This window comes from Haemorhous mexicanus, chromosome 3 (assembly GCF_027477595.1).
Source record: "Haemorhous mexicanus isolate bHaeMex1 chromosome 3, bHaeMex1.pri, whole genome shotgun sequence".
Classification (NCBI taxonomy): domain Eukaryota; kingdom Metazoa; phylum Chordata; class Aves; order Passeriformes; family Fringillidae; genus Haemorhous; species Haemorhous mexicanus.
Window position 1 is genome coordinate 117,129,236 of NC_082343.1, and position 25,492 is coordinate 117,154,727.

General features: G+C 51.6%; 1 protein-coding gene across 1 annotated transcript in view; it reads left to right on the plus strand.

Annotated features, from left to right (window-relative positions):
- Positions 1 to 25,492, plus strand: part of OTOF (otoferlin) — a 104,396-nt gene that overhangs the window by 32,112 nt on the left and 46,792 nt on the right. Inside the window, exons 8-21 of the mRNA XM_059843150.1 lie at positions 751 to 786; positions 1,327 to 1,347; positions 2,545 to 2,592; positions 6,550 to 6,579; positions 12,587 to 12,660; positions 14,268 to 14,394; positions 14,927 to 14,981; positions 15,845 to 15,976; positions 17,281 to 17,343; positions 18,142 to 18,226; positions 19,307 to 19,466; positions 20,633 to 20,819; positions 23,439 to 23,625; positions 24,783 to 25,006. Coding sequence (XP_059699133.1) covers positions 751 to 786; positions 1,327 to 1,347; positions 2,545 to 2,592; positions 6,550 to 6,579; positions 12,587 to 12,660; positions 14,268 to 14,394; positions 14,927 to 14,981; positions 15,845 to 15,976; positions 17,281 to 17,343; positions 18,142 to 18,226; positions 19,307 to 19,466; positions 20,633 to 20,819; positions 23,439 to 23,625; positions 24,783 to 25,006 — 1,429 coding nt within the window. The remainder of the gene's footprint in view (positions 1 to 750; positions 787 to 1,326; positions 1,348 to 2,544; positions 2,593 to 6,549; positions 6,580 to 12,586; positions 12,661 to 14,267; positions 14,395 to 14,926; positions 14,982 to 15,844; positions 15,977 to 17,280; positions 17,344 to 18,141; positions 18,227 to 19,306; positions 19,467 to 20,632; positions 20,820 to 23,438; positions 23,626 to 24,782; positions 25,007 to 25,492) is intronic.

Below are 25,492 nucleotides of genomic sequence, written 5' to 3' on the forward strand. Positions count from 1 at the left end.
CCTTCCCATTCCCCATTCCTCTTCCCATTCCTGTGTGAATGTGGCACTTGGGGATATGGATCAATGCTGGGAATGGCTGGAATTTGGGATAGTGGGGAATTCATCCCTGTCCAAATAGGTAAGAAGAGTCCAAAATTCCCAAACCCATGTGAAATTTGGGCGTGGATCTCTGGGATGTCACAGTGCCGCCACCAGGATGAACAGGAAGTTTAGGATCCTTTCCTTCCCGGGAAAAAAAAGTCCTAGTCAAGGTTTTCCAATTTTTTTCCCAACCCCTTAATTAAACTTAATTAAATTATGTTGATCATTTAACGTGCCATTAAATTCCTTGGGAAAAAAATGCATCCTCAGGATCCTGAAAATCAGGAAAATGTTCAAAACAACAGAGCAGGTTCTGCTGCGAGTCCCAGGACAGAGCTTTCAGAACCTGGAGTTTTTTTCTGGATTCTGGGAATGTAAATTGCCCCCAGCCTGTCCTGGTGGAGGAGATTCCCAGATGGAGCGGAGCAATGGACAATGCTGGAAGTGAAGATCCGGAGATGCGGCCTCCAGCCGGGTTTTTTTTCTGGGAATTGGGGGAGTGGAACAGCCTGGGCTGGATGCACAGCTGGAATTCCCTCCCTGGATCACCCAGAGCTTGGGCACAGACCCATCCTCCTGGGAAGGGCTGTCCCTTCTCCCTCAGGAATTCTGACCTTGGGATTTGATTGGATTTTTTTTTCTTCTCTTTCTCTCCGGTGCCTCATCCAGGATTAAGTTTAACGGTGGATACAAGACAGTGGCAAGGTACCAAAATGTCCTGTTGGGAGGGATCCCAGATTTTGGGGTGGGATCTGGGATTTTGGGGAATTGCCTGCATTCCAGCTCATCCCAGGCACCCACATCCTACAGATAGGTGCTGGTCCCAACATAAGCCCAGGATTTGGGACCCAGGTCAGCCTCATCCTGTGCTGCCTCTGCACCGTATCCCACAGGGTGATACCAGGAATGATAGTGCCAGGACACAGGGAAAGGCTTCCCACTGGGAAAGGGAAGCTTGAGGTGGGATCTTGGGAAGGAATTCCTGGCTGGGAGGGTGGGAAGGGGATGAGCAGGAATTCCCAGAGAAGTTGTGGCTGCCCCTGGAACCCTGAGAGTGTCCAAGGCCAGGCTGGAGCACCCTGGGGTAGTGGAATGGGATGATCCTTAAGGTCTCTTCGCACCCAAAACATTCCTGGGATTTGAGGATCAGCCCCTCCCCCTGTCCTGCTCCCATGGGCTGTGTCCAGTTGGGAATGTTGGTTAATTCCTCATCTTCCTCCTCCTGGCTCTGTCTCCTCCCAACAGTGAGGACCCAGAAGATCCTAGGTATGGGATGTGGTGGGATCTTCCCTTTGGGAATGGTGTGTGCATGGATGGGAGCAGTCCCTGCATGGTGTCTGGATCCAGGGAAAGGGCCTTTTCTGGGATCACCCACTCCTGGGATTCCCTCTGTCCTTCCTAATCCCAGCAAAGGGGATTTGTCCCTTCCCTGACTGGAAGGGACAAATCCCCTTCCAGTCAGGCACTTCTGAAGGGGCTTCCAGAGTTGTGTTTTTCTGTATTCCAAGCAATTCATGGACCCTTCCCTTCCCTTCCCTTCCCTTCCCTTCCCTTCCCTTCCCTTCCCTTCCCTTCCCTTCCCTTCCCTTCCCTTCCCTTCCCTTCCCTTCCCTTCCCTTCCCTTCCCTTCCCTTCCCAAACCTTCCCAAACCTTCCCAAACCTTCCCAAACCTTCCCAAACCTTCCCAAACCTTCCCAAACCTTCCCTTCCCAAACCTTCCCTTCCCAAACCTTCCCAAACCTTCCCAAACCTTCCCAAACCTTCCCAAACCTTCCCAAACCTTCCCTTCCCAAACCTTCCCTTCCCAAACCTTCCCAAACCTTCCCTTCCCAAACCTTCCCAAACCTTCCCTTCCCAAACCTTCCCAAACCTTCCCTTCCCCTATTCCATGGACCCATCCATCCATTTACCCACAGACCTATCCATGGATCCATCCATAGATCCATCCATGCATCCCTCCATTCATGGATCCAACTATTCATCCCTTCACCCATTCCATCCATCCATCCCTCCCTCCATCCAGAGACCTATCTATGGATCCATGGATCCATGGATCCATCCATGGATCCATCCATCCATCCATCCATCCATCCATCCATCCATCCATCCATCCATCCATCCATCCATCCATCCAGAGACGTATCAATGGATCCATCCATCCCTTCACCTATTCCTTCCTTCCATCCATCCATCCATCCATCCCTCCATCCAGAGACCTATCCATGGATCCATGGATCCATCCATCCATCCATCCCTGATCCCATCCCTACCAGTGCTGTCCTACCCCTATTCCCATTCCCTGGGATCCTTGGGAATCCCTGGCACAGGGATCTCTCCCTGTGGGACCCTCCTGGATTGCCTGTGTTGTGTTGCTCCGTGCACGTGGATGACTTTGGGGGGAGAAGGTGGATCAGAGTCCATCCCTGGATCACAACTCATGGAATCGCTCCTTTGGATTGCAGAGCCAAGGCCAAAGGGAAAGAGAAAAAACAGCTGGTGTTGCCGTTCAGGTATCCCGATTCCCTGATCCCTGATTCCCAGGGCACCCTCTGGCTCTAGGCTCCAGCCCCCAGCAGCAGAATCCCCTGGGAACAGCAGCAGGGCAGGACCATCAGTCCATTTTTCCGAGGAAAGTGCTCCAAACTCAGTTGTCTGAGGGATAAAATGGGAATTCTCCATCTGTGCCCAGGCTGGGATTCTCCATGGTCACCTTTGGCGGGAGAGTTGGACTGGAAAGGCCTCAGGAAAAGGAAAGGAGCGAGAGAGGGGAATTTGACATTGCCTGCTGCACCAGGACCTTGGGAAAGGATCCTGGATCCCTCAGGAAGTGCAGATACCCACCCGTCACCCTGATCCAAGTGCCAGGAATGCAGTGGATGCAGGAATAAGGAGAGGAAAGAGATGCAGGAAACACTTGGAGGAGGAGGAGGGGAACAGAGGAAAAAGAGGGACATGGCTTGGAATGAGCCGTGTTCCTGCATCCCTCACCCAGGGCATGACTTCCCTCCAGGAAGGGTGAAAGGACACAGGATCTGCCCTTCCCTGGCCTCTCTCCCAAGGATGGATCCCAGGCATGGGACATTCCATCCCACCCAGGGATGGGATATCCCAGCTCCTCTGCCCATCCAGGGATGGATCCTCAGGGATGAGACATTCCAGACCCTCTGTCCACCCCAGGATGGATCCCATCCTGACTCCAGGGAACATTCCAGCACCTCTTCCCACCCAGGGATGGATCCTCAGGGATAGGAGATCCCAGAACTTCTGCCCACCCAGGGATGGATCCTCAAGGATGGGACATTCCCAACCCTTTGCCCACCCAAGGATTGGACAACCCAGAACCTCTTCCCACCCAGAGATGGATCCCATTCTGACTCCAGGGAACATTTCAGCACCTCTGCTCAGCTAGGGATGGATCCCAGGGATGGGACATTCCCAACCCTCTGCCCACCCAAGAATGGGACACCACAGAACCTCTTCCCACTCCAGGATGGATCCCATTCTGACTCCAGGGAACATTCCAGCCCCTCTGTCCACCCAGGGATGGATCCTCAGGGATGGGACATTCCAGCCCCCCTGCCCACCCAGAGATGGATCCTCAGGGATGGAATATCCCAGTCTCTCTGCCCACCCAGGGATGGATCCTCAGGGATGGGACATTCCAGCCCCTCTGCCCACCCAGGGATGGATCCCATCTTGACTCCAGGGAACATTCCAGCCCTTCTGTCTGCCCAGGGATGAATCCTCAGGGATGGGACATTCCAGCCCCCCTGCCCACCCAGAGATGGATCCTCACGGATGGGACATTCCAGCCCCTCTGCCCACCCAGGGATGGATCCCATCTTGACTCCAGAGAACATTCCAGCCCTTTTGTCTGCCCAGGGATGGATCCTCAGGGATGGGACATTCCAGCCCCTCTGCCCAGCCAGAGATGGATCCTCAGGGATGGGACATTCCAGCCCCTCTGCCCACCCAGGGATGGATCCCATCTTGACTCCAGGGAACATTCCAGCCCTTCTGTCCACCCAGGGCAGTTTGGATGGGGAAGGGAAAGAGGAAAGGATCCCAGATTTTGGGGTGGGATCTGGGATTTTGAGGGATTGCTTCCATTCCAGCCCATCCCACATCCTACAGATGGGTGCTGGTCCCAGCATAAACCCAGGATCTGGGATCCAGGTCAGCCTCATCCTGTGCTGCCTCTGCACCATATCCCACACGGTGATACCAGGAATTACAGTGCCAGGACACAGGGAAAGGGAAGCGTGAGGTGGGAGATTGGGAAGGAATTCCTGTCTGAGAGGGTGGGAAGGGGGTGAGCAGGAATTCCCAGGGAAGCTGTGGAAGGAGGGAAGGATCCCACTCAGTGAGATCAGCAGGATGTGATCCCTGCCTTGAATCCCAGCCAGTCCATCTCCAGTGTGTCCAGCAGGACCTGGACCAGATCCCTGAGCTCCAGGAGAAAGCCTGGAATGATTCAATTCCTCTCCTGGCAGCTTTTCCAATGCTGAGCTGGGATTTGGTGCGCTCAGGAGGAGCTCAGCTGGCAAGGGAATAATTTTTCCCTGCTCTGCTCCCACAGCAGGAGTCGGGACTGAAAAAGCTGGAATTCTTGGATCAGAGATCAGAGCAGGCTGATCCCTGCCTGTGCTGCTCTTCCCACTTTCCCTCCCGAGTCCCATTTTATGCGGGAGCTCCTTTGGAATTCTCCCAAACCCCCAAATCCAGCAACACTTCACTATTTAATTTTTCCTGGATGGTTTTTCAGCGGCTCGGGCACAAGGAGCTGGAATTTCAGGCTCCGAAATCTGCCCCTTGTCCCCAGCCCGGCGGAGGAGCCGATGTAATTAACTCCAGCCTCCTTAATTACTTCCCGAGCTGCTTAATTGCTTTCTCCTCCCTAATTGCTGCGGGACAATGAGGGCGATTGACGGGGGAGAGAGAGGGAGGGGAGGGAAATGGGGAGAGAAGCAGGAGCGGGGATGAAATCAGGGAGGAAAAAAAATAGGGAAGGAGGACCGGGAAGGAAAACTGTGAGGAAAACAGGGAAGAAGGACCAGGGAGGAAAGCAGGGAGGAAAATAAATAGGGAAGAAGGATTGGGGAGGTAAACGGGGAGAAAAATAGGGAGGAAATCAGAGAAGCAGGATCCAGGAGGAAAACTGAGAGGAAAACAGAGGAAAACAGGGAGGAAAAGAGAGAAGCAGGACTGGGGTGGAAAACAGACAGGGAAATAGGGAGGCAGGTCCAGGGAGTAAAATAGGGAGGAAAATGGAGAGAAGCAGGATCAGAGAGGAAAACAGGGATCAGGACTGGGGAGGAAAAAGAGAAGGAAAACAGGGAACAGGACCCAGGGAAGAAAACAGGGAGGAAAATAAATAGGAAAGAAAGACTGGGGAGAAAACTGGGAGGAAAGTAGGGAGAGAAATAGGGAGGAAAACTGTGAGGAAAAGAGAGAAGCAGGACCTGGGAGGAAAAGAGGTAGGAAAACAGAGAGAAGCAGGACCTGGGAGGATAACAGGGAACAGGACTGGGGAGGAAAAAGAGAAAAAAGTAGGGAGGAAAACAGAGAGGAAGATGGGGAGAAAAATAGGGAAGCAGGACCAGGGAGGAAAAGAGAGAAGCGGGACCGGGATGGAAAAGAGAGAGGAAAATAGGGAGGAAAATAGAGAGAAGCAGGATCTGAGAGGAAAACAGGGAAGGGCTGGGAAGGAAAAGGAGGAGGAAAACAGGGAAGAAGGACCCAGGGAGGAAAACAGGGAGGCAGAACCTGCAGAGAAATATTGGAGGAGAAGCAAACCAGAAGCCAGAGAGCAGAGCAGGATCTCAGAGGAAAAAGGGAAGGAAAGGATCGATGTTTCCTATGCAGAGTTGGGGCAGGAATAAGGAATTCCAGATCAGCCCGTTCCCTACAGCGCAGGCCTCTCTGGAGCAGGGATATGGATGTGTTAGGACACGGAAAACCATCCCCCTCTCCAGAAAGGAGAAGCTGTGTCTCCTGCCTAGGAGCTTCCCAAACCCAGAAATGCAATCCAGGAATCCCACATGTCCTGCATTAACAGCCCCAAACACAAATCCAGGGAATTTCCCTCACTTCCATCTCCAGTGCTGGGAGCTGGGGTGTCTTAAGCCATGCAGGGATGTTTTCCACCTAAATTTTAAGCTGAGAGAGAGGAAGTTTGGACTGGATATTGGGAAGGAATTCTTCCCTGTGAGGGTGGGGAGGGGCTGGAATGGAATTCCCAGAGGAGCTGTGGCTGCCCCTGGATCCCTGGAAGAATCCAAGGTCAAGTTGGACATTGGGGTTTGGAGCAGCCTGGGATAGTGGAAGTTGGCCCTGCCATGGCAAGGGTGGAATTATGGATTTTTAAAGGTCCCTTCCCACCCAAAGCATTCCATGATTCCCCAATTCCTCGGTGCACTGAAGTTTTTTTGCCTTTTATTCCCTTGATATTCCACTACTGGCTCCAGCAAAGGCAAGGAGAAGACCAAGGAACACAAGTAGGTTTGATCTCCCTGATCCTCCTCCTCCTCCTCCTCTTCGTTCCCACTTTTCCAGCTGATCCAGTTGGTTTGCTCTCCCTGCTCCTCCTCTTCATTCCCACTTTTCCCATCAGATTGCTCTCCCTGCTCCTCCTCCTCCTCTTCATTCCCACTTTTCCAGCTGATCCAGCTGGTTTGCTCTTCCTGCTCCTCCTCCTCCTCCTCCTCTTCATTCCCACTTTTCCCAACTGATCCACTTGGTTTGCTCCCCTTCCTCCTCCTTGTTCCCACTTTTCCCAGCTGATCTGGTTGCTGTGCTCTCCCTCCCTCTAAAGCCAGACCTGGAAAAAACTTGGCTCTCTTGGATGTGTGGTCTCAGGGAATATTTATGAAAAAAAAACAAGGAATATTTATCCAGCAAAATCTTTGCAGTATGGCAGTGCCTGAAGGGAACTGAGAGGCCTTGAGGGATCCGTAGGGATCGGATGGAGGGAGATTCCCAGGCTGGACAAGGACAGGGCAGGAGAAGTCTGGGTGCAGACAGGACTTAGATCCAGCTTTTCTTTGGATATCAGGAAAAGGTTCTTCCCCTACAGCTGGCTGGGCACTGGAACAGCTCCCCAGGGAATGGTGACATTCCCAAGGCCACCAGAGCGCCAGGAGCACTGGGACAGGGATGGGGTGGGATTGCTGGGGTGTCCTGGGCAGGAGTTGGATCAAGGATCCCGGTGCGTTCCTTCCCACTTGGGAATTCCATGATCCGACAGCTCCTGTGCCCACATTAGGCTGCCAAGTTTCTTCAGCTCCTGCCTTCCTTTTATTCCCAACAATTTTCATGGATACCGGACTGGGATGTTCCCCCAAAAACCAGATCCTCTGGCTCAAATTTAAACTCCAGGGAATGATCCTGGAATCAGCCCCAGGGACTTCCCCATCAGAGCAGTCTCTCCTGGCTTCTATTCCTTGTTTTGTGTTTTAGGGATCAACTCATGGCACATCCCAGGGATGGATCCTCCCAAATCATGGGATGAAGCAGGAGGTGGAGATGAGGTGGAGAAGGAGGAAAATGTCCTCAAGGAGAGGACAGAGTCAGGAAAAATGGGAAGAGAGAGACCCAGCTCTGGTCCTTCCTCGGGGAAGAGGAACAAAGGGATTGAGGGTTGGGATCTTCCCAAGGGCGTAGGATGGACCTGGCAGTGGCATCTGTCCTCTGGAAGAATTCCTGGCAGGTGGAATTCCTGCAAGGAAATGAGCCATGGGAATGCTGTTCCCTGCTCCCAACTCCCAGTAAAGGGCAGTGATTACAATGTCCTTTTATCCATGGATAATTCACCAGTAACGGGATCTTCAGCTGGAAGCTGAGCAGGAGGGAGGCTGCTCCCAAATCCCTGCTGTGGCTCCAGAATCCCTGTGGATTCTGGAGATCCTCACAAGGTAAAATCCTGAAGGACAAAGCCAAGAGGAGCAGCAGGAGGATTTGTGGGACTGGAGATGATCCATGCTCAATCCCAATCCCATATTAGACCCCAGTAAATCCATGGGAAGAGGCTGTCTGGAATTTCTGGTGTCTGACATGGATTTAAACTTCCTTGGAAGTTCTTCCAACTCCCAGTAAAGGGCAGTGATTACAATGTCCTTTTATCCATGGATAATTCACCAGTAACGGGATCTTCAGCTGGAAGCTGAGCAGGAGGGAGGCTGCTCCCAAATCCCTGCTGTGGCTCCAGAATCCCTGTGGATTCTGGAGATCCTCACAAGGTAAAATCCTGAAGGACAAAACCAAGAGGATCAGCAGGAGTGTTTGTGGGACTGGAGATGATCCATGCTCAATCCCATATTACACCCCAGAAAATCCCTGGGAAGAGGCTGTCTGGAGTTTCTGGTGTCTGACATGGATTTAAACTTCCTTGGAAGTTCTTCCCACTCCAAACTTGCTGGAACCCAGGTGGGATGTGATGTGATGGAGCAGCAGTAGCTTCTCCAGAGCCTGGGTTCTTCAGGAAAGCGGGAGAAGGGCAGGTGATGGCCCAGGAGGGCTCTCGGTGCCATGGCGGCAGCTCAGGTTCCGCAGGTGCGCGGATCCTCATGGAATATTCATGTGGAGATGGTGTCAGCTCTCCGCCAGCCCCGGCTTCCCACCGGTGCCGTCAGGAGCGCGGCGGGAACATCGGGAAGATCCCACAAAAACCCTGCTGTGCCCTTGGAAGAGACTCGGAGGGATCCCCCATCCCTGCTCCGTCCCCTCCGGCACTGGGATGGATGTCCCACCATAGAGGCTCCGCCATTCCCCCCTCAGCTCTTCCAGAAACTTCTCCTGCAGGGCTGGGTGAAGGTAGAAGCTGGGATGGGAAGGGGGAGGTGTTTGGGATTGGGCAGGGCTCGCCCAGCTTGGGAAAGGGACGGGTGGGGATCGGGAAGGGGTTGGGGATTGGGGTGAGCCACTGGGAGCTACTCTGGAACTTTTGGGATGGCTCAGTCTTCTTCTTCATCCTGCTCCTTCCCTTCTTCCCAGCGCCTGCTGAATGCTACCAAAAGCCACCAAAAGCCACCAAAATCCACCAAAATCTGCTGCTTCAGAATTTATTTCTTTGTCTCAATTTTTCCTGTTTTGTTTTTTTTTTTCCTTTTTCCCTCCCCTTTTTTTTCCTGGCGCTTTCTCCTGTTTGTTTGGAGGTTTTTTCCTGCTTTATCCTCAGCATTTTTTTTAATCCCAACAGTTTTCTTTCATAAAGTTTTTTCTTTCCCCTATTTTTTCCCATTTTTTTCCCCTGCTGATTCCTCCTGGGGTTTCTTTCCCAAATTTTTCTGGGTATTTTTTCCTTTTCTTTTTTTCTACTTTCTCCTTGTTCTTCCCTCAGGTTTTCCCTCTCATCCCCCCCCCATTTTATTTTCCCTCTATTTTTTCCCCATTTTTTTCTTTCCCCCCACCCCACTTTTTGCTCCTAGGGTTTTTTCCTAATTTTTTCTGGGTTTTTCCCTTTTTCTTTTTTATTTCCCCCCTCATTCTCCCACCCCAATTTTCCCCCCATTTTTCCCCTCCATTTCCCCCCCCCAGTTTTTCCTTCACAGTTCCCTCCCCCATTTTTCCCCATTTCTTTTCTTCCCTATTTTCCCCTCCATTTTTTCATTTTCCTGCTTTCCTTTTATTTTTTTCTTATTTTACCTTTTTGTCTTTTTTTCCTTTTCCCCTTTTTCTTTACTTCCCCTTTTACCCTTTTTTCTTTTTTGTTACTTTTCCCAATTTTATTTTCCCTTTTTTCCTTTTAACCCTTTTCCTCCCTCTTATTTTCCTCTTTTTTTCCTCTTTTCCCCTTTTTCCTTTCCTTTTTCTCCTTCCTCCAGCACCCTCCAAACCTCCTTATTCCCTTCCCATTCCCCTCCCCAAGTCTCCATTCCCTGCTGGGCACGGACACAGCACCTGGACCTCTGTTTCATAATTTTATTTTCTGGATTTTTTCCTCCAATCCACCTCATCCTGTGGATGTCCCAGAGGCTTTTCCCTATTCCAAGGTGTGTTTTTTCCACACCATGGATCAGGTGATTAATCCCAGGTTTTTTTCCTCACATCACCCCAACCCACCACCATCATTTTACTGTCAGGAACGTCTGAGGGATCTGAATCCTTGGTGTCCGTGGATTTGGCAGCTGGGAGAGGACCCTGATGGGATTTTCCATGCCGAGTCCATCACCAGCTGCTCCTCACTTTGGTTTTCCTTCCCAAGGAACCTCAGAAATTCCCGGGACAGGGATTTTATCAAATCCATTTAACAAACGGATTTGATTAAATTTTGATTAATTTTATCAAATCCATTTAATAAATGGCAGCTCTGGGACTGGAGGTTTTGGGGTTTTTTCTCCATTTTTTGAGAATTTCATGGAAAAGAAAGGAATGTAATCCAACCAACCAGGAGGTGTCACTGGAAGGGCAGAATTCCAGAGCCTGAGCCATGATTCCAACATTTCCTCATTAAATAAATTAGTTTGAAAACAGCTCCAAAGGGTCCCATCCCCTGGGTGTTCCCTGGTGGGATTACAGACACGGAATCCTCATCCTTAATTTTTCTCTTCCGATCCATGGAAAAAATGGAGCATCCTGGGAATAAATCACAGCTTCCATAGGCCTCAGTGCTGTTTTAGTCCCAGGTTTAAATAGGTCCTGGATCTTATCCCAGTCTTATCCCCTCCCCCAGATACCTTATTTTCCCATTCTCCTTAATTTTATTCCTGCTTGCTCTGGCTCTCTCTGTGGCCTGGAGACTTCTGGGGGTGATTTCCAACCAGGACCCAACTCCAGGATATTTTGGCCTTGGGAAAAAATTCCCAAGGGTAAAACTTGACCCTTTGTCCCCATCCAGAGGTGGGACTGGGAAATCCCACAGGGTCCATGTGGTTTCCTTGTGAAATGACTTCCCAATCCTGCAGAATCCAGGAGCTCTGGATCCCTTGGCCTGGCAGCCAGGTGAGGTCCTGGCAGCCAGGTGAGGTCCTGGTTGGAGGTGAGGTCCTGGCAGGAGATTAGATTTGGGTTGAAGGTGAAGAAAATCCAAGTTGGAGGTGACTTTTTGTCCTGGCTGAAAGTGGATACCAGTTTGGAGATGAGGTCCAGCTTGGAGGACTTTTTGTCCTGGCTGAAAGTTGGAGGTGACTTTTTGTCCTGGCTGAAAGTGGATACCAGTTTGGAGATGAGGTCCAGCTTGGAGGAGGTGTCAAGGCTGGAAGTTAGATCCAGGATGGAGGTGAGGACCTGGCTGGAGGTGAGGTCCCAACTGAAAATGGTTCATTTTGGAGGTGAGGTCCAAGCCGGAGGTGATGAAAGGTCCAGCCTGGAGGTGAGGTCCCAATTTGGAGGTGAGGTCCCGGCTGGAGGTGAGGTCCAGGCTGGAGATTAGATTTGGGTTGGAGGTGAGGAAAAGTCCAGATTAGAGGTGACTTTTAGTTCTGGCTGGAAGTGGATCCCAGTTTGGAGGTGAAGTCCAGACTGAAGATGATGAAAGCTCCAGCCTGGATGTGAGGTCTGGGTCAGGCCAGAGGTGGGAAAAGGTGCAGTTCAGAGGTGGGGTCAAGGCAGGAGTTGAGGTCCCAGTGGGAGGTGAGGTCCAGGCTGGAGGTGAGGATCATATTGGAACTGAGATCTGGGCTGGAGGTGAGCTCCAGGCAGGTGAGGTGGGGAAAGGCCCATCCTGGAGGTGAGATGAGGTCCAGGCTGGAGGTGAGGTCCAGGCTGGAGGAGAGGACCTGACTGGAAGTTAAATCCAGGCTGGAGGTGAGGTCCCAACTGAAATTGGTGTTCATTTTGGAGGTGAGGTCCATCAGGAGGTGATGAAAGGTCCAGCCTGGAGATGAGGTCCTAGCTTGGAAGTGAGGTCGGGTTTTGAGGTGAGGTCAAGGCAGGAGTTGAGGTCCCAGCTGGAGGTGAGGTCCTGGCTGGAGGTCCCTTCTTACTTCCAAGAACATCTCCAGCAAACCTGTGAAAGTTCCTCCACTTCCAATGATGGGAATTCCCCAATTAAAAATGTTTCCTTTTCATGGGTGGGCGAAGTGTTGGGGTGTCTGAATTTTGGGGTGTCTGAATTTTGGGGAGTTTGAATTTCGGGGTTTTTGAAATTTTGGGGTGTCTGAATTTTTGGGGTGTCTAAATTTTGGGTGTCTGAACTTTGGGCTATTTGAATTTTGGGTTATTTCGTTTTTAGTAGTTTCATTTTCCAGTGTCTTGGAAAGAAATTCCATGAACTGGTCAGGAGAAATGAGGAGTGGGAACATGACCGGGACCCCCAGCAGGGACTCTGCTCATGGGGAGGCAGAGTTATCCCAAGCTGAGGCATTCCCAGATAAAAAATGGGATCCAAGATTCCAGGGCTGTGAATTTCACTCTATTCTGACTCTCTGGAATATTTCCTGCTCTGTTTTTCAGCTGACATTTCCTCTTTCCCTTTTGGAAAAAAACCTCCTCGTGCTCCTGTGTCCTAGAAAACACCAAACAATGCAGCAATTAACGGGAATTTTTATTCTTCCTCTCTTCATCCAGAGCTGGAAAAGGAGTTTTTTCAGCCATGAAGCTTGGAAAGACACGTCCATCCAAGGATGAGCATCGGAAACAAGGTATGGTCGTGGAATGATGATGGATTCCTGGAATTTCTGTGGTGGGAGAGGAAGGGCTGTGTGTTCCCTGGGCTCTGCACGAGGTGGGGCTGGAATTGGACACCTCTGGAAAGGCAGGAGAGGGCAGCGATTGGAAATTCATGGCTGTTTCCATTCAGAGCCGAGGATCAGTTTTCCACAGCAAAGAAAAGCAGGAATGTGCATTTACAGGTGGGGAAAAGCCTCAGTTTGGGTCGTGATTCTGGGAAAACTTCCTCTGTTTTCCATCCAGGTTTGAGGATAGGAAAAGGGAATTTCTGCCTGGGATGCTGGCATGGAAACCTGGGTGCTCTTCCCAGAACCTGGGTGTTTCCCTCGTGGTTAAAGCTTCCAGCAGGGCCATGGGAAAACACCCAGGATGCAAAGGAAGAGCAGTTTGTCCCATGGAAGCACCTCCACAGGCTGGATTTATCTACGGTCATGGAATGCTCACTGTGTAGTATGGGCAGCGCTGCAGGGCTGGGAAGCTCCTGATCCCGCCTTTCCCAGGAGCCTCCAGCTGTCCCTGGGCTGGGAGGGTGATTCCAACCCTTGGCCACTGGATAAGGGATCGGTTGACGTCCTGCACCTGTTGGCCAAGCCGGCATTCCCAACGTTCTGTGCATGCTTCCCTCCCATCCAGACTCCTTCTCCAGCTTAGATCAGCTCCAACCTGGCCTTGGACACTTCCAGAGATCCAGGAGCAGCCACAGCTCCTCTGGGAATTCCAGCCCAGCCCCTCCCCACACTCCTAGACAGGAATTCCTTCCCAAGATCCCACCCCAATCTTCCCTTTCCCAGTGGGAGCCATTCCCTGTGTCCTGTCCCTCCAGGCCTTGTCCCCAGTCCCTCTGCAGCTCTCCTGGAGCCCCTTGAGGCCCCGCAAGGAGCTCTTTGCTCTCCCTGAACCCAGCTCTTCTCCAGTTGGACATTCCCAGCTCTCCTGGACTGGTTCCAAGGCAGAGGGGCTCCAGCCCTGGGAGCAGCTCCGTGATCTCCTCTGGAGCAACTCCAGCAGCTCCATGACCATCCCATGGCAAGGATCCCAGAGCTGGAGACAGCAAGTCCCAGCTTTTGGCTCAGTCTTAATCTCCTGGCTGAGTCAAGGACCCCATTTCCCTCAGGAAAGGAACATTCCAGCAACTTCTTCCAATAGAAACCCAGGCATGAGCACATACCAGTGTGATCTGGGCTCCTGCAGCACTTCTTCCTCTTGGGAGTGACCCATTTCTCCCATTTTTTCGCCCCTCTCTCCTCAAAACCAAGGAATTGGTTGTCTTTGCAACATCTCTTGTGCTCCTCAGATCTCCAGCTCTTCCTCAAATGCTCTTTCACCCCCTAAATTCAAGGTGTTGTGATTATTTCTTATTTTTCCTCCCCAAGACCCTCTGCAGGAATTCTGCCCGGATGGAATTCCATGTCATCTCCTTGATAACCCCTCTTCCGAGCAGGTTGTCCGAGACCCGACCTGGTTCCCATTGTTTTTGTGCTCCCAGCCGAGGGGATGGATTGGTTTCCCTTCTCCCAGCCTTTAATTATTCACCGATGGAAATTAAAACCGGAGCCATTCCTTTGTCCCCTTCCCACAGACGATCCGGCTGTTCTGGAAACAGAAGACCTGGATAGAAAGGCCATGAGATACGGAGCAGGCCTGGAGCCAGACACCATCTCCCTGGCCTCTGTCACCGCTGTCACCACCAATGTCTCCAACAAAAGGTGAGATCCAGGGTTGGGATTGTGCCAGCAGGAAGTGAGGACAGACATCCCAAAAATGAGTGATCCCTGACACAGGGAATGTTGGAAATCATTGTCCCACAGAGCCAGTGGGATGTTTTTTTGGAATATCTGATCTGCAGTAGCGATCACCAAAGTTCCATGGAGCTTCCCAGCTCCCAGGGTTGAAGGAGTGTTGAGGGTGACCCTGCTTTTGTAGTGAGAGGGACTTGGGACAAGGGATGGAGGGACAGGACACAGGGAATGGCTTGCCACTGCCAGAGGGCAAGGATGGATTGGATATATGGATGGAATTGCTGCCTGGCAGGGACTGGGATGGAATTCCCAGAGAAGCTGCGGCTGCCCTTTCTCTGGAAGTGTCCCAGGCCAGGTTGGATGGGGTTTGGAGCAAGCTGGGATGGTGGGAGGTGTCAGGCTCTGGATGATCTTTGAGGTGACTTCCAACCCAAACCATTCCATGATTCTGTGAATTCCACCGGTGGTTTGACCAAGGGTTTCTTCTCCCTCTCCCAAGGTCCAAGCCCGACATCAGGATGGAGCCGAGTGCTGGGAGGCCCATGGATTACCAGGTAGGTGACACCAGCCTGTGCCCTCAGGGTCACAGCCTGGGCTTGGGGACACCGTTTGCAGGGACCGAATTCCTGGTGGGTCTCAACTCACTGGGCTTGGATCCAGGAAATTCCAAGAGCTGAAATTTCACTGGTGGAGCCATAAACTCAGGATTAAGTCATTGACTGGGTTTGTTGTGCAGCATGTGAAACCCAGAGAGACCAAATTGAGCCCAAATTGAGCCGGTTTTTAGGTTGTCTCCACGGAATGTCTCCTTGGAGCAATCTGGGATAGCAGAACGTGTCCCCGGCCCTGGCCGGGAGTGGAATGGATTGAGCTTTAAGATCCCTCCCAATTCCAACCAGTCCATGATCCCGTTGTGTTTTCCAGCAGAAGTGGAGCCAATGGGATCAGTCTCTCTAATCCCACAGCTTGGGTTAAATCCATTGGATTTTCCAGCAGAAAATGGGATTTTCCAGCAGAAGTGAACCAATGGGATCTTAACCCACAGCTCAGGTTAAATCCATTGGATTTTCCAGCAGAAGTGAAGACAATGGGATCTGATCCTACAGCTCGGGTTGAATCCATTGGATTTTCCAGCAGAAGTGAAGCCAGTGGGATCGGTCACTCTGATCCCACAGCTTGGGTGATGCCATTGGATTTTCCACGTTGGGCAGAGTGCCCACACCGTGGGGTGGGAACAACTGGGATTCCTGGGATTTCCTGCATCCCACACCCTTGCCAGCCCCTCCTCACCTGTGTCCCAGTGGGACCAGCAGACCCCACTGCACTGGGAATTCCCCTCGGTCAGAGGTGGGGGGATATGTGAAGGCAGCCTGGAGCTGCTCCCGGGATATGGAAGTTTGGGAACTCCTTTCCCCAGGTCAGCATCACCATCATCGAGGCCCGGCAGCTGGTGGGGCTCAACATGGACCCCGTGGTGTGCGTGGAGGTGGGGGAGGAGAAGAAATACACCTCCATGAAGGAATCCACCAATTGTCCTTACTACAATGAGGTGGGTCTGGCCCCGGTGCTGCTCTAACCCCTCCAGGCTACTCTGCCCTTGATCCGGTGATTTCTTTCTTATTTGTGATTTTTTGGGTTAAATTCCTGCCAGAATAAGGTGAAATCTCAAACCACACAGGAGAAACAAAGGCCTTGCCCTCTGGAATTTTGTGACCAATGATTCCCAGATTTTCTGAGGAATCTGTGCTTCTGTTGGCTCCCCACACTCAATGGGGGATTGGTGATCTGTGTGGTCCCATGATCACTGTTGGGATCACATGGATCCATCCCTGTTGAGCCATGGGCCCTCTTGGGCAGCCACAGCTTCTCTGGTGGGTTCTCAATCCCTCTGGGATACTCCTCCCCCCTATCCCGTGATTTTTTTTCCTTATCCATGTTTTTTTTTGGGTTAAATTGCTGCTGGAATAATTTGATATCTCAAACCACACAGGAGAAACAAAGCCTTTGCCCTCCGGAATTTTGTGATCAATGATTCCCAGAATTTCTGAGAAGTCTGCGCTTCCATTGGCTCCCCACACTCAGTGAGGCATTGGTGATCCATGTGGTCCCATGTTCAGTGTTGGGATCACATGGATCCATCCCTGCTAAGCCATGGGCACCCCCCATGCAGCCACAGCTTCTTCAGGGCGTTCTCAATCCCTCTGGGATACTCCTCCCTTGATCCAGTGATTTCTTTTTTATCTGTGATTTTTTTTGGTGTTAAATTGCTGCCAGAATAAGGTGAAACATCAAACTACACAGGAGAAAGTATGCCTTGACCCTCTGGAATTTTGTGATCAATGATTCCCAGGTTTTCCAAGAAATCTCCACTTCTGTTGGCTCCCCACATCCCCATCCGTGATCCATGTAGTCCCACATTCAGTGTTGGGATCACATGGATCCATCCCTGCTGGACCATGGGCAACCCTCAGACAGCCATGGCTTCTCCAGGGGGTTCTCAATTCCTCTGGGCTACTCCTCCTCCCTATTCCGTGATTTCCTTCTTATCCATGTTTTTTGGGGTTAAATTCCTGCTGGAATAAGGTGAAACCTCAAACCACACAGCAGAAACAAAGCCTTTGCTCTCTGGAATTTTGTGACCAACCATTCCCAGGTTTTCCCAGAAATCTGTGCTTCCATTCATTCCCCACACTCAGTGGGGGATCCATGATCCATGTGGTCCTATGCTCAGAGTTGGGATCACATGGATCCAGCCCTGCTGGACCGTGGGCACCTCTTGGGCAGCCACAGCTTCTCCGGGGGGTTCTCAATCCCAATGGATCCCACCCCTCACCATTCCTTTTTCCTTTCCAGTATTTTGTCTTCGATTTCCACGTCCCCCCCGATGTCATGTTCGACAAGATCATCAAGCTCTCCGTAAGTGGCCCCGATATCCTTGTCCTTTTTGAGGGGCTTTGGAAACAAACCACCCATTTTGGGATGGATTTAAGGTCCTTGATGTGGGATTCCCAACAGGAATTCTCCTCTGCAGGCCCTCAGTCTGTTTTTCTGTTCCAACCCTCATTCCTGGCTCCACACAGCTCCTGCGTTCCCTGTGTCCCTTCATGGGTTGATCTCTGGTATTCCAGCGATCCAAACCTTGGAATTTATTTATTTATTCCTGTGGAGAAGAAAGACCTTCCAGAGCCTGCCAGGGAAATTCCTGGGGCATCAGATCTGTTGTGGAAATCCAGGACTGGGAATGCTGAGAGCAAAGCTGAGATTTCAGTCCCCCCAAGACCAGGAAGGTGATGGACAAGACTTCCAGATTCCCTGCCCAATTAGGGCACGTTAATTAGGATCATCTATATCCATCCTGGTGCACAGATTGGCTGGACAATTTCACCCAATTTTCCTCAAATTCAGAGCATTCTAAAGGCTCTTCCCTCAGCTAAATACCCCAGTGTTTGCTGATGCAGTGACTGGAAAAGGGATCTTGCTCCAAAGATTAATTTCTTTGCATTTTCTTGCTCATTCCAAATACAAACTTCCTGGCAATTCCATTAATCAAGACCTGCCAACCCCACTGGGCCTTTTGGTGTCCTTAGGATCCTCCCCAGACCAAGGAAAACTCCTCAGCTCCTTTCCCATCCCATCCTGGAGACCTCCGGAATGGTTTTGTGGCTCCCAGGTCCTGGGAGAATTCCTGAGCGGTTTTTCCCTCTTGATTTCCAGGTGATCCACTCCAAAAACCTCCTGAGGAGCGGGACATTGGTGGGGTCCTTCAAGATGGATGTTGGGACCGTTTATACCCAGCCTGGTATGTGAATGTTGTTTGTAACAATTCCCGGGCACCTGCACACTCCAGGTGCTCACTGGAGTAAAATTCCTGGCAAAGGAGTCAGGCAGGGGCTGGACTCCTTGGAAAACGCTTTCCAAGCATTAAATGATTGGAAATTGATTGAAAATGATTAAGTGTAAATATCCAAGACATAAACAAGTCACCTGGAGTCGCTTGTAGGTCAGGGAAGAGCACTTGACACCTCTGCAGAAGGGTCTATATCCCATCCTGGAATTGTGGAATCATAGAATGGTTTGGGTGTGATGGGACTTTAAAGATAATTTAACTCCACCCCTGCCATGGGCAGGGAAACCTTCCACTGTCCCAGGTGGCTCCAAGCCCCAATGTCCAGCCTGGCATTGGACGCTGCCAGGGATCCAGGGGTTCTCTGGGAATTCCAGCCCAGCCAGGAATTCCTTCCCAAGATCCCACAATCCCAAACTCCCCTTTCCCACTGGAAGCCATTCCCTGGCTCCTGCCCCTCCAGCCCTTGCCCAAATCCCAGCTCTCCTGGAGCCCCTTGAGGCTCTGGAGGGCCCTCTGAGCTCTCCCTGGATCCTTCCCTTCTCCAGCTCTTCCAGGTATCCCTGAGATCCCTCCTGGCTTTGCTGGTGTCCATCCCTGCCCTGCCAAGGAAAAAGCCCCAGGTGACATTCCCAGACAGGACACCAACATTCCAGACAGGAATGTCCAGGGCTGGATCCTGCCCTGCATTTCACCCAAGCCTGGAAAAGAGGGAGAAGTTGATTAGAGCTGCTGACCATCGAGTCCAACCATCCCCAGCAGTGCCAAGGCCACCACCACTGCCCCATGTCCCCAAGTGCCACATCCACATGGCTTTAAACCCCTCCAGGGTGGGGACTTGAGACTCCACCCCCCTCCTGTTTATCCCATTGTTTCTCCATCTTCAGCACCAGACACCCCTTCCCAGTGGATTTTCCAGGGGTTTGTTGGGATCCCTCACACACAGGGCAGGTCCCACTCCATGGAATGCTGTGTCCTGGTGGCGTTGGCCGTGTCTGGTGGTGACAAAGATCTCTCTTGTCCCCTGGGTTGCAGAGCACCAGTTCTACCACAAATGGGCCATCCTGTCTGACCCTGAGGACCTCACGGCCGGCCTCAAGGGCTACCTCAAGTGTGACATCGCCGTGGTGGGCAAAGGGGACAACATCAAGACCCCGCACAAGGCCAACGAGACGGAGGAGGATGACATCGAAGGGTAGGGATCTGCTGAGATCCGCTTCTTCCTGGCTCCCTCAGGAATCCTTTCCACCTCTCTTTCCCTTGGGTGGGATCACAGGATCCAAACCTGGTGGCAAACCCTGAGCTGTGAAAGCAGAGGGACCAATCCAGTGGTTTTCTGGGAGGGAATGTGTGGTCCTGGTACAATTCCAGGTGATGTCCAGCACAGAGTTGTCCTTCCTGTGGAGTCAGACCATCTGCTGGTGGTTGAACTCTCCAGCACCACCAGCCTGGTGTCACCCAGCCTGATGTCCCCTGATGCTCCTGATGGGCCCTGGGTGGAAAATGGGATGAGATGGGATGGGATAATGGGATAATTGGATGGGATCTCACATCCCAGGGCAGAGCAGGGAAGTCTGGATGAGGTTTCCCAGGCTGTGTGTGTGGACAGGGATCTTGGACTGCCCAGAACATCTCAAAGGCCACGGAACAAAAATCAGGAGCTTTCAGTCTTGATTCCAGCCCCAAAACTTTTCCAGTTAAATGAATATCTCCATTTAAAATCTGACTCTGAGGTTCTCCCCAGATGGAATCATGGGATGGTTTAGGTTGGGAAAGACCTCTGGGGTTGAGTCCAGCCATTAACATTCAGGAGCCACCAGCACAGCTCTCCTGACTTGCTGAGGTTTGAGGAACCACCTCCAGTACTTTGGCCTTCATTCCATGCTGTAGTGGTGATGTTCTCCTACTTATTCCTAAAATCCTGGAATGGTTTGTTTTGGAAGGGGTCTTCAAGATCACCTTCTTCCAACTCTCCTGCCGAGGGCAGGGACACCTTCCACCAGTCATGGACAACTCCAGCAATTCCTAGAATTCCCCTAGAAATATTTTGTTCACAGCATTCCCATCTATTCCTGCAGAGGAGGAAAGCCAAAATAACAATGGATGGAGTTATTTTCATCCCCAAAATAATCCTCTGAGCTCCCCTTGATGAGGAAAAAGGAACTCTTCCAAAATCCCATTCATTCCATTTCCGTGAAATGGAGTGGAATTGGAAGGAGTCAGTGCTTGGAAAATGGAGCAGCTTCTCTCTGGTCCTTTATGGAACCACAAAGATTGGATGGAGATCACCCCATCCAACCTTTGGTCTTCCCTGACCACCCCACCCCAGCAGCTGTTCCCAACTCCATCCTGACATTCCAGGAACCTCCTGCTCCCCGACGGGGTCCCCCCGGAGCGGCAGTGGGCTCGGTTCTACATCAAGATCTACCGCGCCGAGGGGCTGCCGCGCATGAACACCAGCATCATGGCCAACGTCAAGAAAGCGCTCATCGGGGAGAACAAGGACCTGGTGGACCCCTATGTGCAGGTGGCCTTCGCGGGGCAGAAGGTGAGCAGGGAGGTCCCGGGGTGACCACTGGAGGTGACACCAGCAGGTGACCATAGATGGTCTTGCAGGTCAGGATGGGTGTGATGTCAGCTGGCACAATGGGTGTGATGTCACCTGGCACATAAAGACAGGCATGGTGTCACTTGGCACTTTGAGATAGGCGTGGTGTCACATGGCACATCAAGATGGGCATGGTATCACCTGGTGCATTGAGATGGGCGTGGTGTCACCTGGTGCGTTGAGATGGGCGTGGTGTCACTTGGCACATTGAGGTGGGTGTGGTGTCACCTGGCATGTCAAGATAGGCATGGTGTCACCTGGCCCATTGAGATGGACATGGTGTCACTGGGCAAGATAAGATGGGCGTGGTGTCACCTTGGTCGAGATGGGCATGGTGTCACCTGGCACGTCAAGATGGGTGTGGTGTCACCTGGCCCATTGAGATGGGCATGGTGTCACTTGGCAAGATGAGATGGGCGTGGTGTCACCTGGCACGTCAAGATGGGTGGTGTGGTGTCACTTGGCAAATTGAGAGGGGCATGGTGTCACCTGTTGCGCTGAGACGGGTGTAGTGTCACCTGGTTACATTGAGATGCGCGTGGTGTCACCTTGGTCAAGATGGGCGTCGTGTCACCTGGTACATTGAGATGGGCGTGGTGTCACCTTGGTTGAGATGGGCGTGGTGTCACTTGGCATGTCAAGATGGGCGTGGTGTCACCTGGCACCTTGGGATGGGCGTGGCGCCACCTGGCATGTCAAGATGGGCATGGTGTCACTTGGCAAGATGAGATGGGCGTGGTGTCACCTGGCACGTCAAGATGGGTGGTGTGGTGTCACTTGGCAAATTGAGAGGGGCATGGTGTCACCTGTTGCGCTGAGACGGGTGTAGTGTCACCTGGTTACATTGAGATGCGCGTGGTGTCACCTTGGTCAAGATGGGCGTCGTGTCACCTGGTACATTGAGATGGGCGTGGTGTCACCTGGCACATCAAGATGGGCGTGGTGTCACCTGTTGTGTTGAGACGGGCGTAGTATCACCTGGTTACATTGAGATGGGCATGGTGTCACCTTGGTCAAGATGGGCGTGGTGTCACCTGGTACTTTGAGATGGGCATGGTGTCACCTGGTACTTTGAGATGGGCGTGGTGTCACCTGGCATGTCGAGATGGGCGTGGTGTCACCTGGCACGTTGAGAAGGGCGTGGTGTCACCTTGTTCTTGCTCTCCAGGGTGGGTTTGAGCCCTCTCCAGTTGAGGAGGAGAATTCCTTGCCCAGGAGAGGGTGGAGTGGGTGGAAGGGAGCAGCTCGGGTGGTGGGGGATGAGGTTTAGGAGATCCAACCTGTTGGGAAGGATGAAAGTTTGACAGGAAAGTCTCACAGATATGTATGCTTGGCAGAAAAATCTCTGGATGTAGAACCTGAGAATGAAATAGAGACAGAAGCAAGTTTTTATATAGAAGAATAATTGACGTGTAAATTGAGGGCTGCTGAGCCAGTCTTGCTGGACAGCTAAGAAACCAAAGGTTAAGTCGAGTTGGAAAGAGATTTTATAACTTAGAGCAAAAAATAAGCTGACCACAAACAAAAGATGTTTTTGCCAAGCAGAAAGTTACCACAGGCAAACAAACATGCCCATGTGGCACGAAGTAAAAAGATCTAAGAATTATCCACTGCAAGAAAACAGGAAAACAACTTTAAGCTTAAATTGTAATATTCTAACCCATTTGATTGGATAGTACTGACCATAATATGGTAATGATAGTAATGATAGGTTATGGGTAATAGTAAAGGTATTGATTGGTTGATTATATATTAAAATGCTCAGCAAAGAAAAATATATAGTGCAAAGTAACCAAAACGAAAGGGTTTTCAAGCTTGTCTGCAGCTGAAGCTCACAGCTGTAGGCGTGGCTCTGTCACCCATGTTGGAAATCCAGGCTCTTTCTTGCTCCAAGGTCGGAGCAAATAAAACTCAGGAGATGTTGTTTTTCAAGTCTCACTCTGAAGTTTATTATCCTTATCTATTACAAACTGACGAGATGTGAGCTCTCCCTAAAAAGTGAGCTAAAATGGTGTCTGGTCAAGGCTATTTAAGTCCCAGTTACCCAATAAACAGTTGACATCTATATTATTTATGCTTCTAACCCAATTATGATCACCCAAAACCTGCAATGCAGACATCTTTCATCCAATTGGAGAAAACCACCCAGATCTGTGAAGAAGAAGGAAGAAGAAGGTGCAAAAAAGTCATCTAGCCCACGCCCAAAATTCTCCATCTTGGCTCCTTATATCACCGTATACCAAAACCCCAAATCTAAGTTTTTTCACCCTGTGAGATCACACACTTCTAACGAACCCCACACTCATAATCCCAGTGACATTCATCACTTTGGGAAGCCTTCTCCACAGCCCCAGGTCAAAAGCTGTGCTCTCCTGGGGGTCAGAGTCTGTCAGCACAGAAAGTTTAAAATTCTCCGCATCCAGGCTTCCAACATCCCACGACCCTGGACTGCTGTAACACCTTGGACACAATAAATTGCATTTTGACTCCACCTGGAGTCCCACATCTCTCATCTCTTACTCAACCCTTGTCTGATATCCGTCTCTTCTCAATTCCCAGGGAAAGACATCCATACAGAAGAGCAGCTATGAGCCCCTCTGGAACGAGCAAATCATTTTCACAGAGATGTTTCCGCCGCTGTGCAAGCGGATCAAGATCCAGATCCGGGACTCGGACAAGGTCAACGACGTGGCCATCGGGACCCATTTCATCGACCTGAGGAAGGTCTCCAACGAAGGGGACAAAGGTAAAGTTGAAGTGGGGGCATAAAACCTACAGGGACATTCCTTTGGTGGAGTTCCCAAAGTTTTCCAGGCTCCTTCCCGCCCCTGGAATTCCTTGGTGCTCATCTGGAGAGACCTTGATGCCCTCAAATGTGAGAGGTTCCTGGGCCAATGCCCTGAAAACCAAGATTTGTCACAAACCTTCAGCCAATACCAGAAAGCAAAGACACCCCAGAACAATTTGCTCTTCCAAAAATTCCATGGATGGATGAGCATTTGAGGGGAAAGATGGGAAACCAGACGTGGGACTGGAAAGGGACTAACGGGGGGTTCTCCTTCCTCGAACCTCAAAATGGGGAATTGCCAAAGACCTGCCCAGCTCCCACCTCTGCCTTCCCTGAAAATTTCCCCAAAAAACCCCAGGATGCTCTGGAGGGACCTTGTGGCTCTGCACAACTCCCTGAAGGGAGCGGACATCTGGGGGGGTTGGGCTCTGCTCCCAGGAAATGGGGACAGGATAAGAGGGAATGTCCTCAGGCTGTGTCAGGGCAGACTCAGGTTGGATATCTGGAAAATTCCTTCCTGGAAATGCCTGTTCATCCCTGGCACGGGTGGAGTTTCCATCCCTGGAGGGATTTAAAAGCCTTTTGGATGTGGCACCTGGGGACATGGGATAGTGGAGGCCTTGGCAGTGCTGGGATCGGATGGAAAAACTGCCAGAGAAATCTCCTGCAAACGCATTAGGCAGGAGATTGAGGTGAAAGACTTAAATGGTTCCACTCATCCTGGTTGTGCCAGGTTGGACACCAGGAGGAATTTCCCCCTGGAAAGGGTGGTCAGGCCTTGGCAGGGGCTGCCAGGGAGGTTTGGAGTGCCCATCCCTGGAGGTGTCCAAGGAATTCCTGGATGTGGCACTGAGTGCTCTGGGCTGGGGACAAGGTGGTGATCAGTCACAGGTTAGACTTGATGGTCTGGGAGCTCTTTCCCAACCCAAATGATCCTGGAATTCCCTAAAAACTGTCTCCATGGATGGCGGCAACCACACTTCCATGGACACACAAGAACACATCCCAGCCTGTGTCACCACACAGAGACCACGAAAGTGATGCCAACCACGGCTGCCAAGACATTCCCTTTTCCCTCTCCATCCCCTTCCCACCTGCCCATTCCACCCCCTCAGGTTTCCTGCCCACCTTTGGACCCGCCTGGGTGAACATGTACGGCTCCACGCGGAACTACACCCTCATGGACGAGCACCAGGAGCTCAACGAGGGCCTGGGCGAGGGTGTCTCCTTCCGCGCCCGGCTCCTGCTGGGCCTGGCCGTGGAGATCCTGGACACCACCAACCCCGAGATCAACAGCTCCACTGAGGTGCAGGTGGAGCAGGCCACGGCGGTGGCTGATGTAAGTCCCCCGTGACCCCACAGGTGTCCCCATGACCCCACAGCATCCAGGGGGCAGTTTGGGGTTTTGGGAATATTGGATCGTTACCTTTGGTCTCATGAATTGAGGATTTTCCTGGATCAGGAATGGTGTGGCCAGCAGGAGCAGGGAGGTCATTCTGCCCCCGTACCTGGCACAGGTGAGGGCACACCTCGAGTGCTGTGTCCAGTTCTGGCCCCTCAGTTTGGGAAGGACCTTGAGGACCTGGGGAGTGTCCAGAGGAGGCAACGAGGCTGGAGAGGGGCTGGGAACACAATTCCTGTGAGGAACCCCTGAGTGAGCTGGGGGTGCTCAGCCTGGAGAAAAGGGGACTCAGGGGTGCCCTCATCACCCCCTACACCCCCTGAAAGGTGGCTGTGCTCAGCTGGGGCTGGGCTCTGTCTCCAGGCAGCACTGACTGAACCAGAGCACACAGCCTTGAGCTGCACTAAGGGAAATACAGGTTGT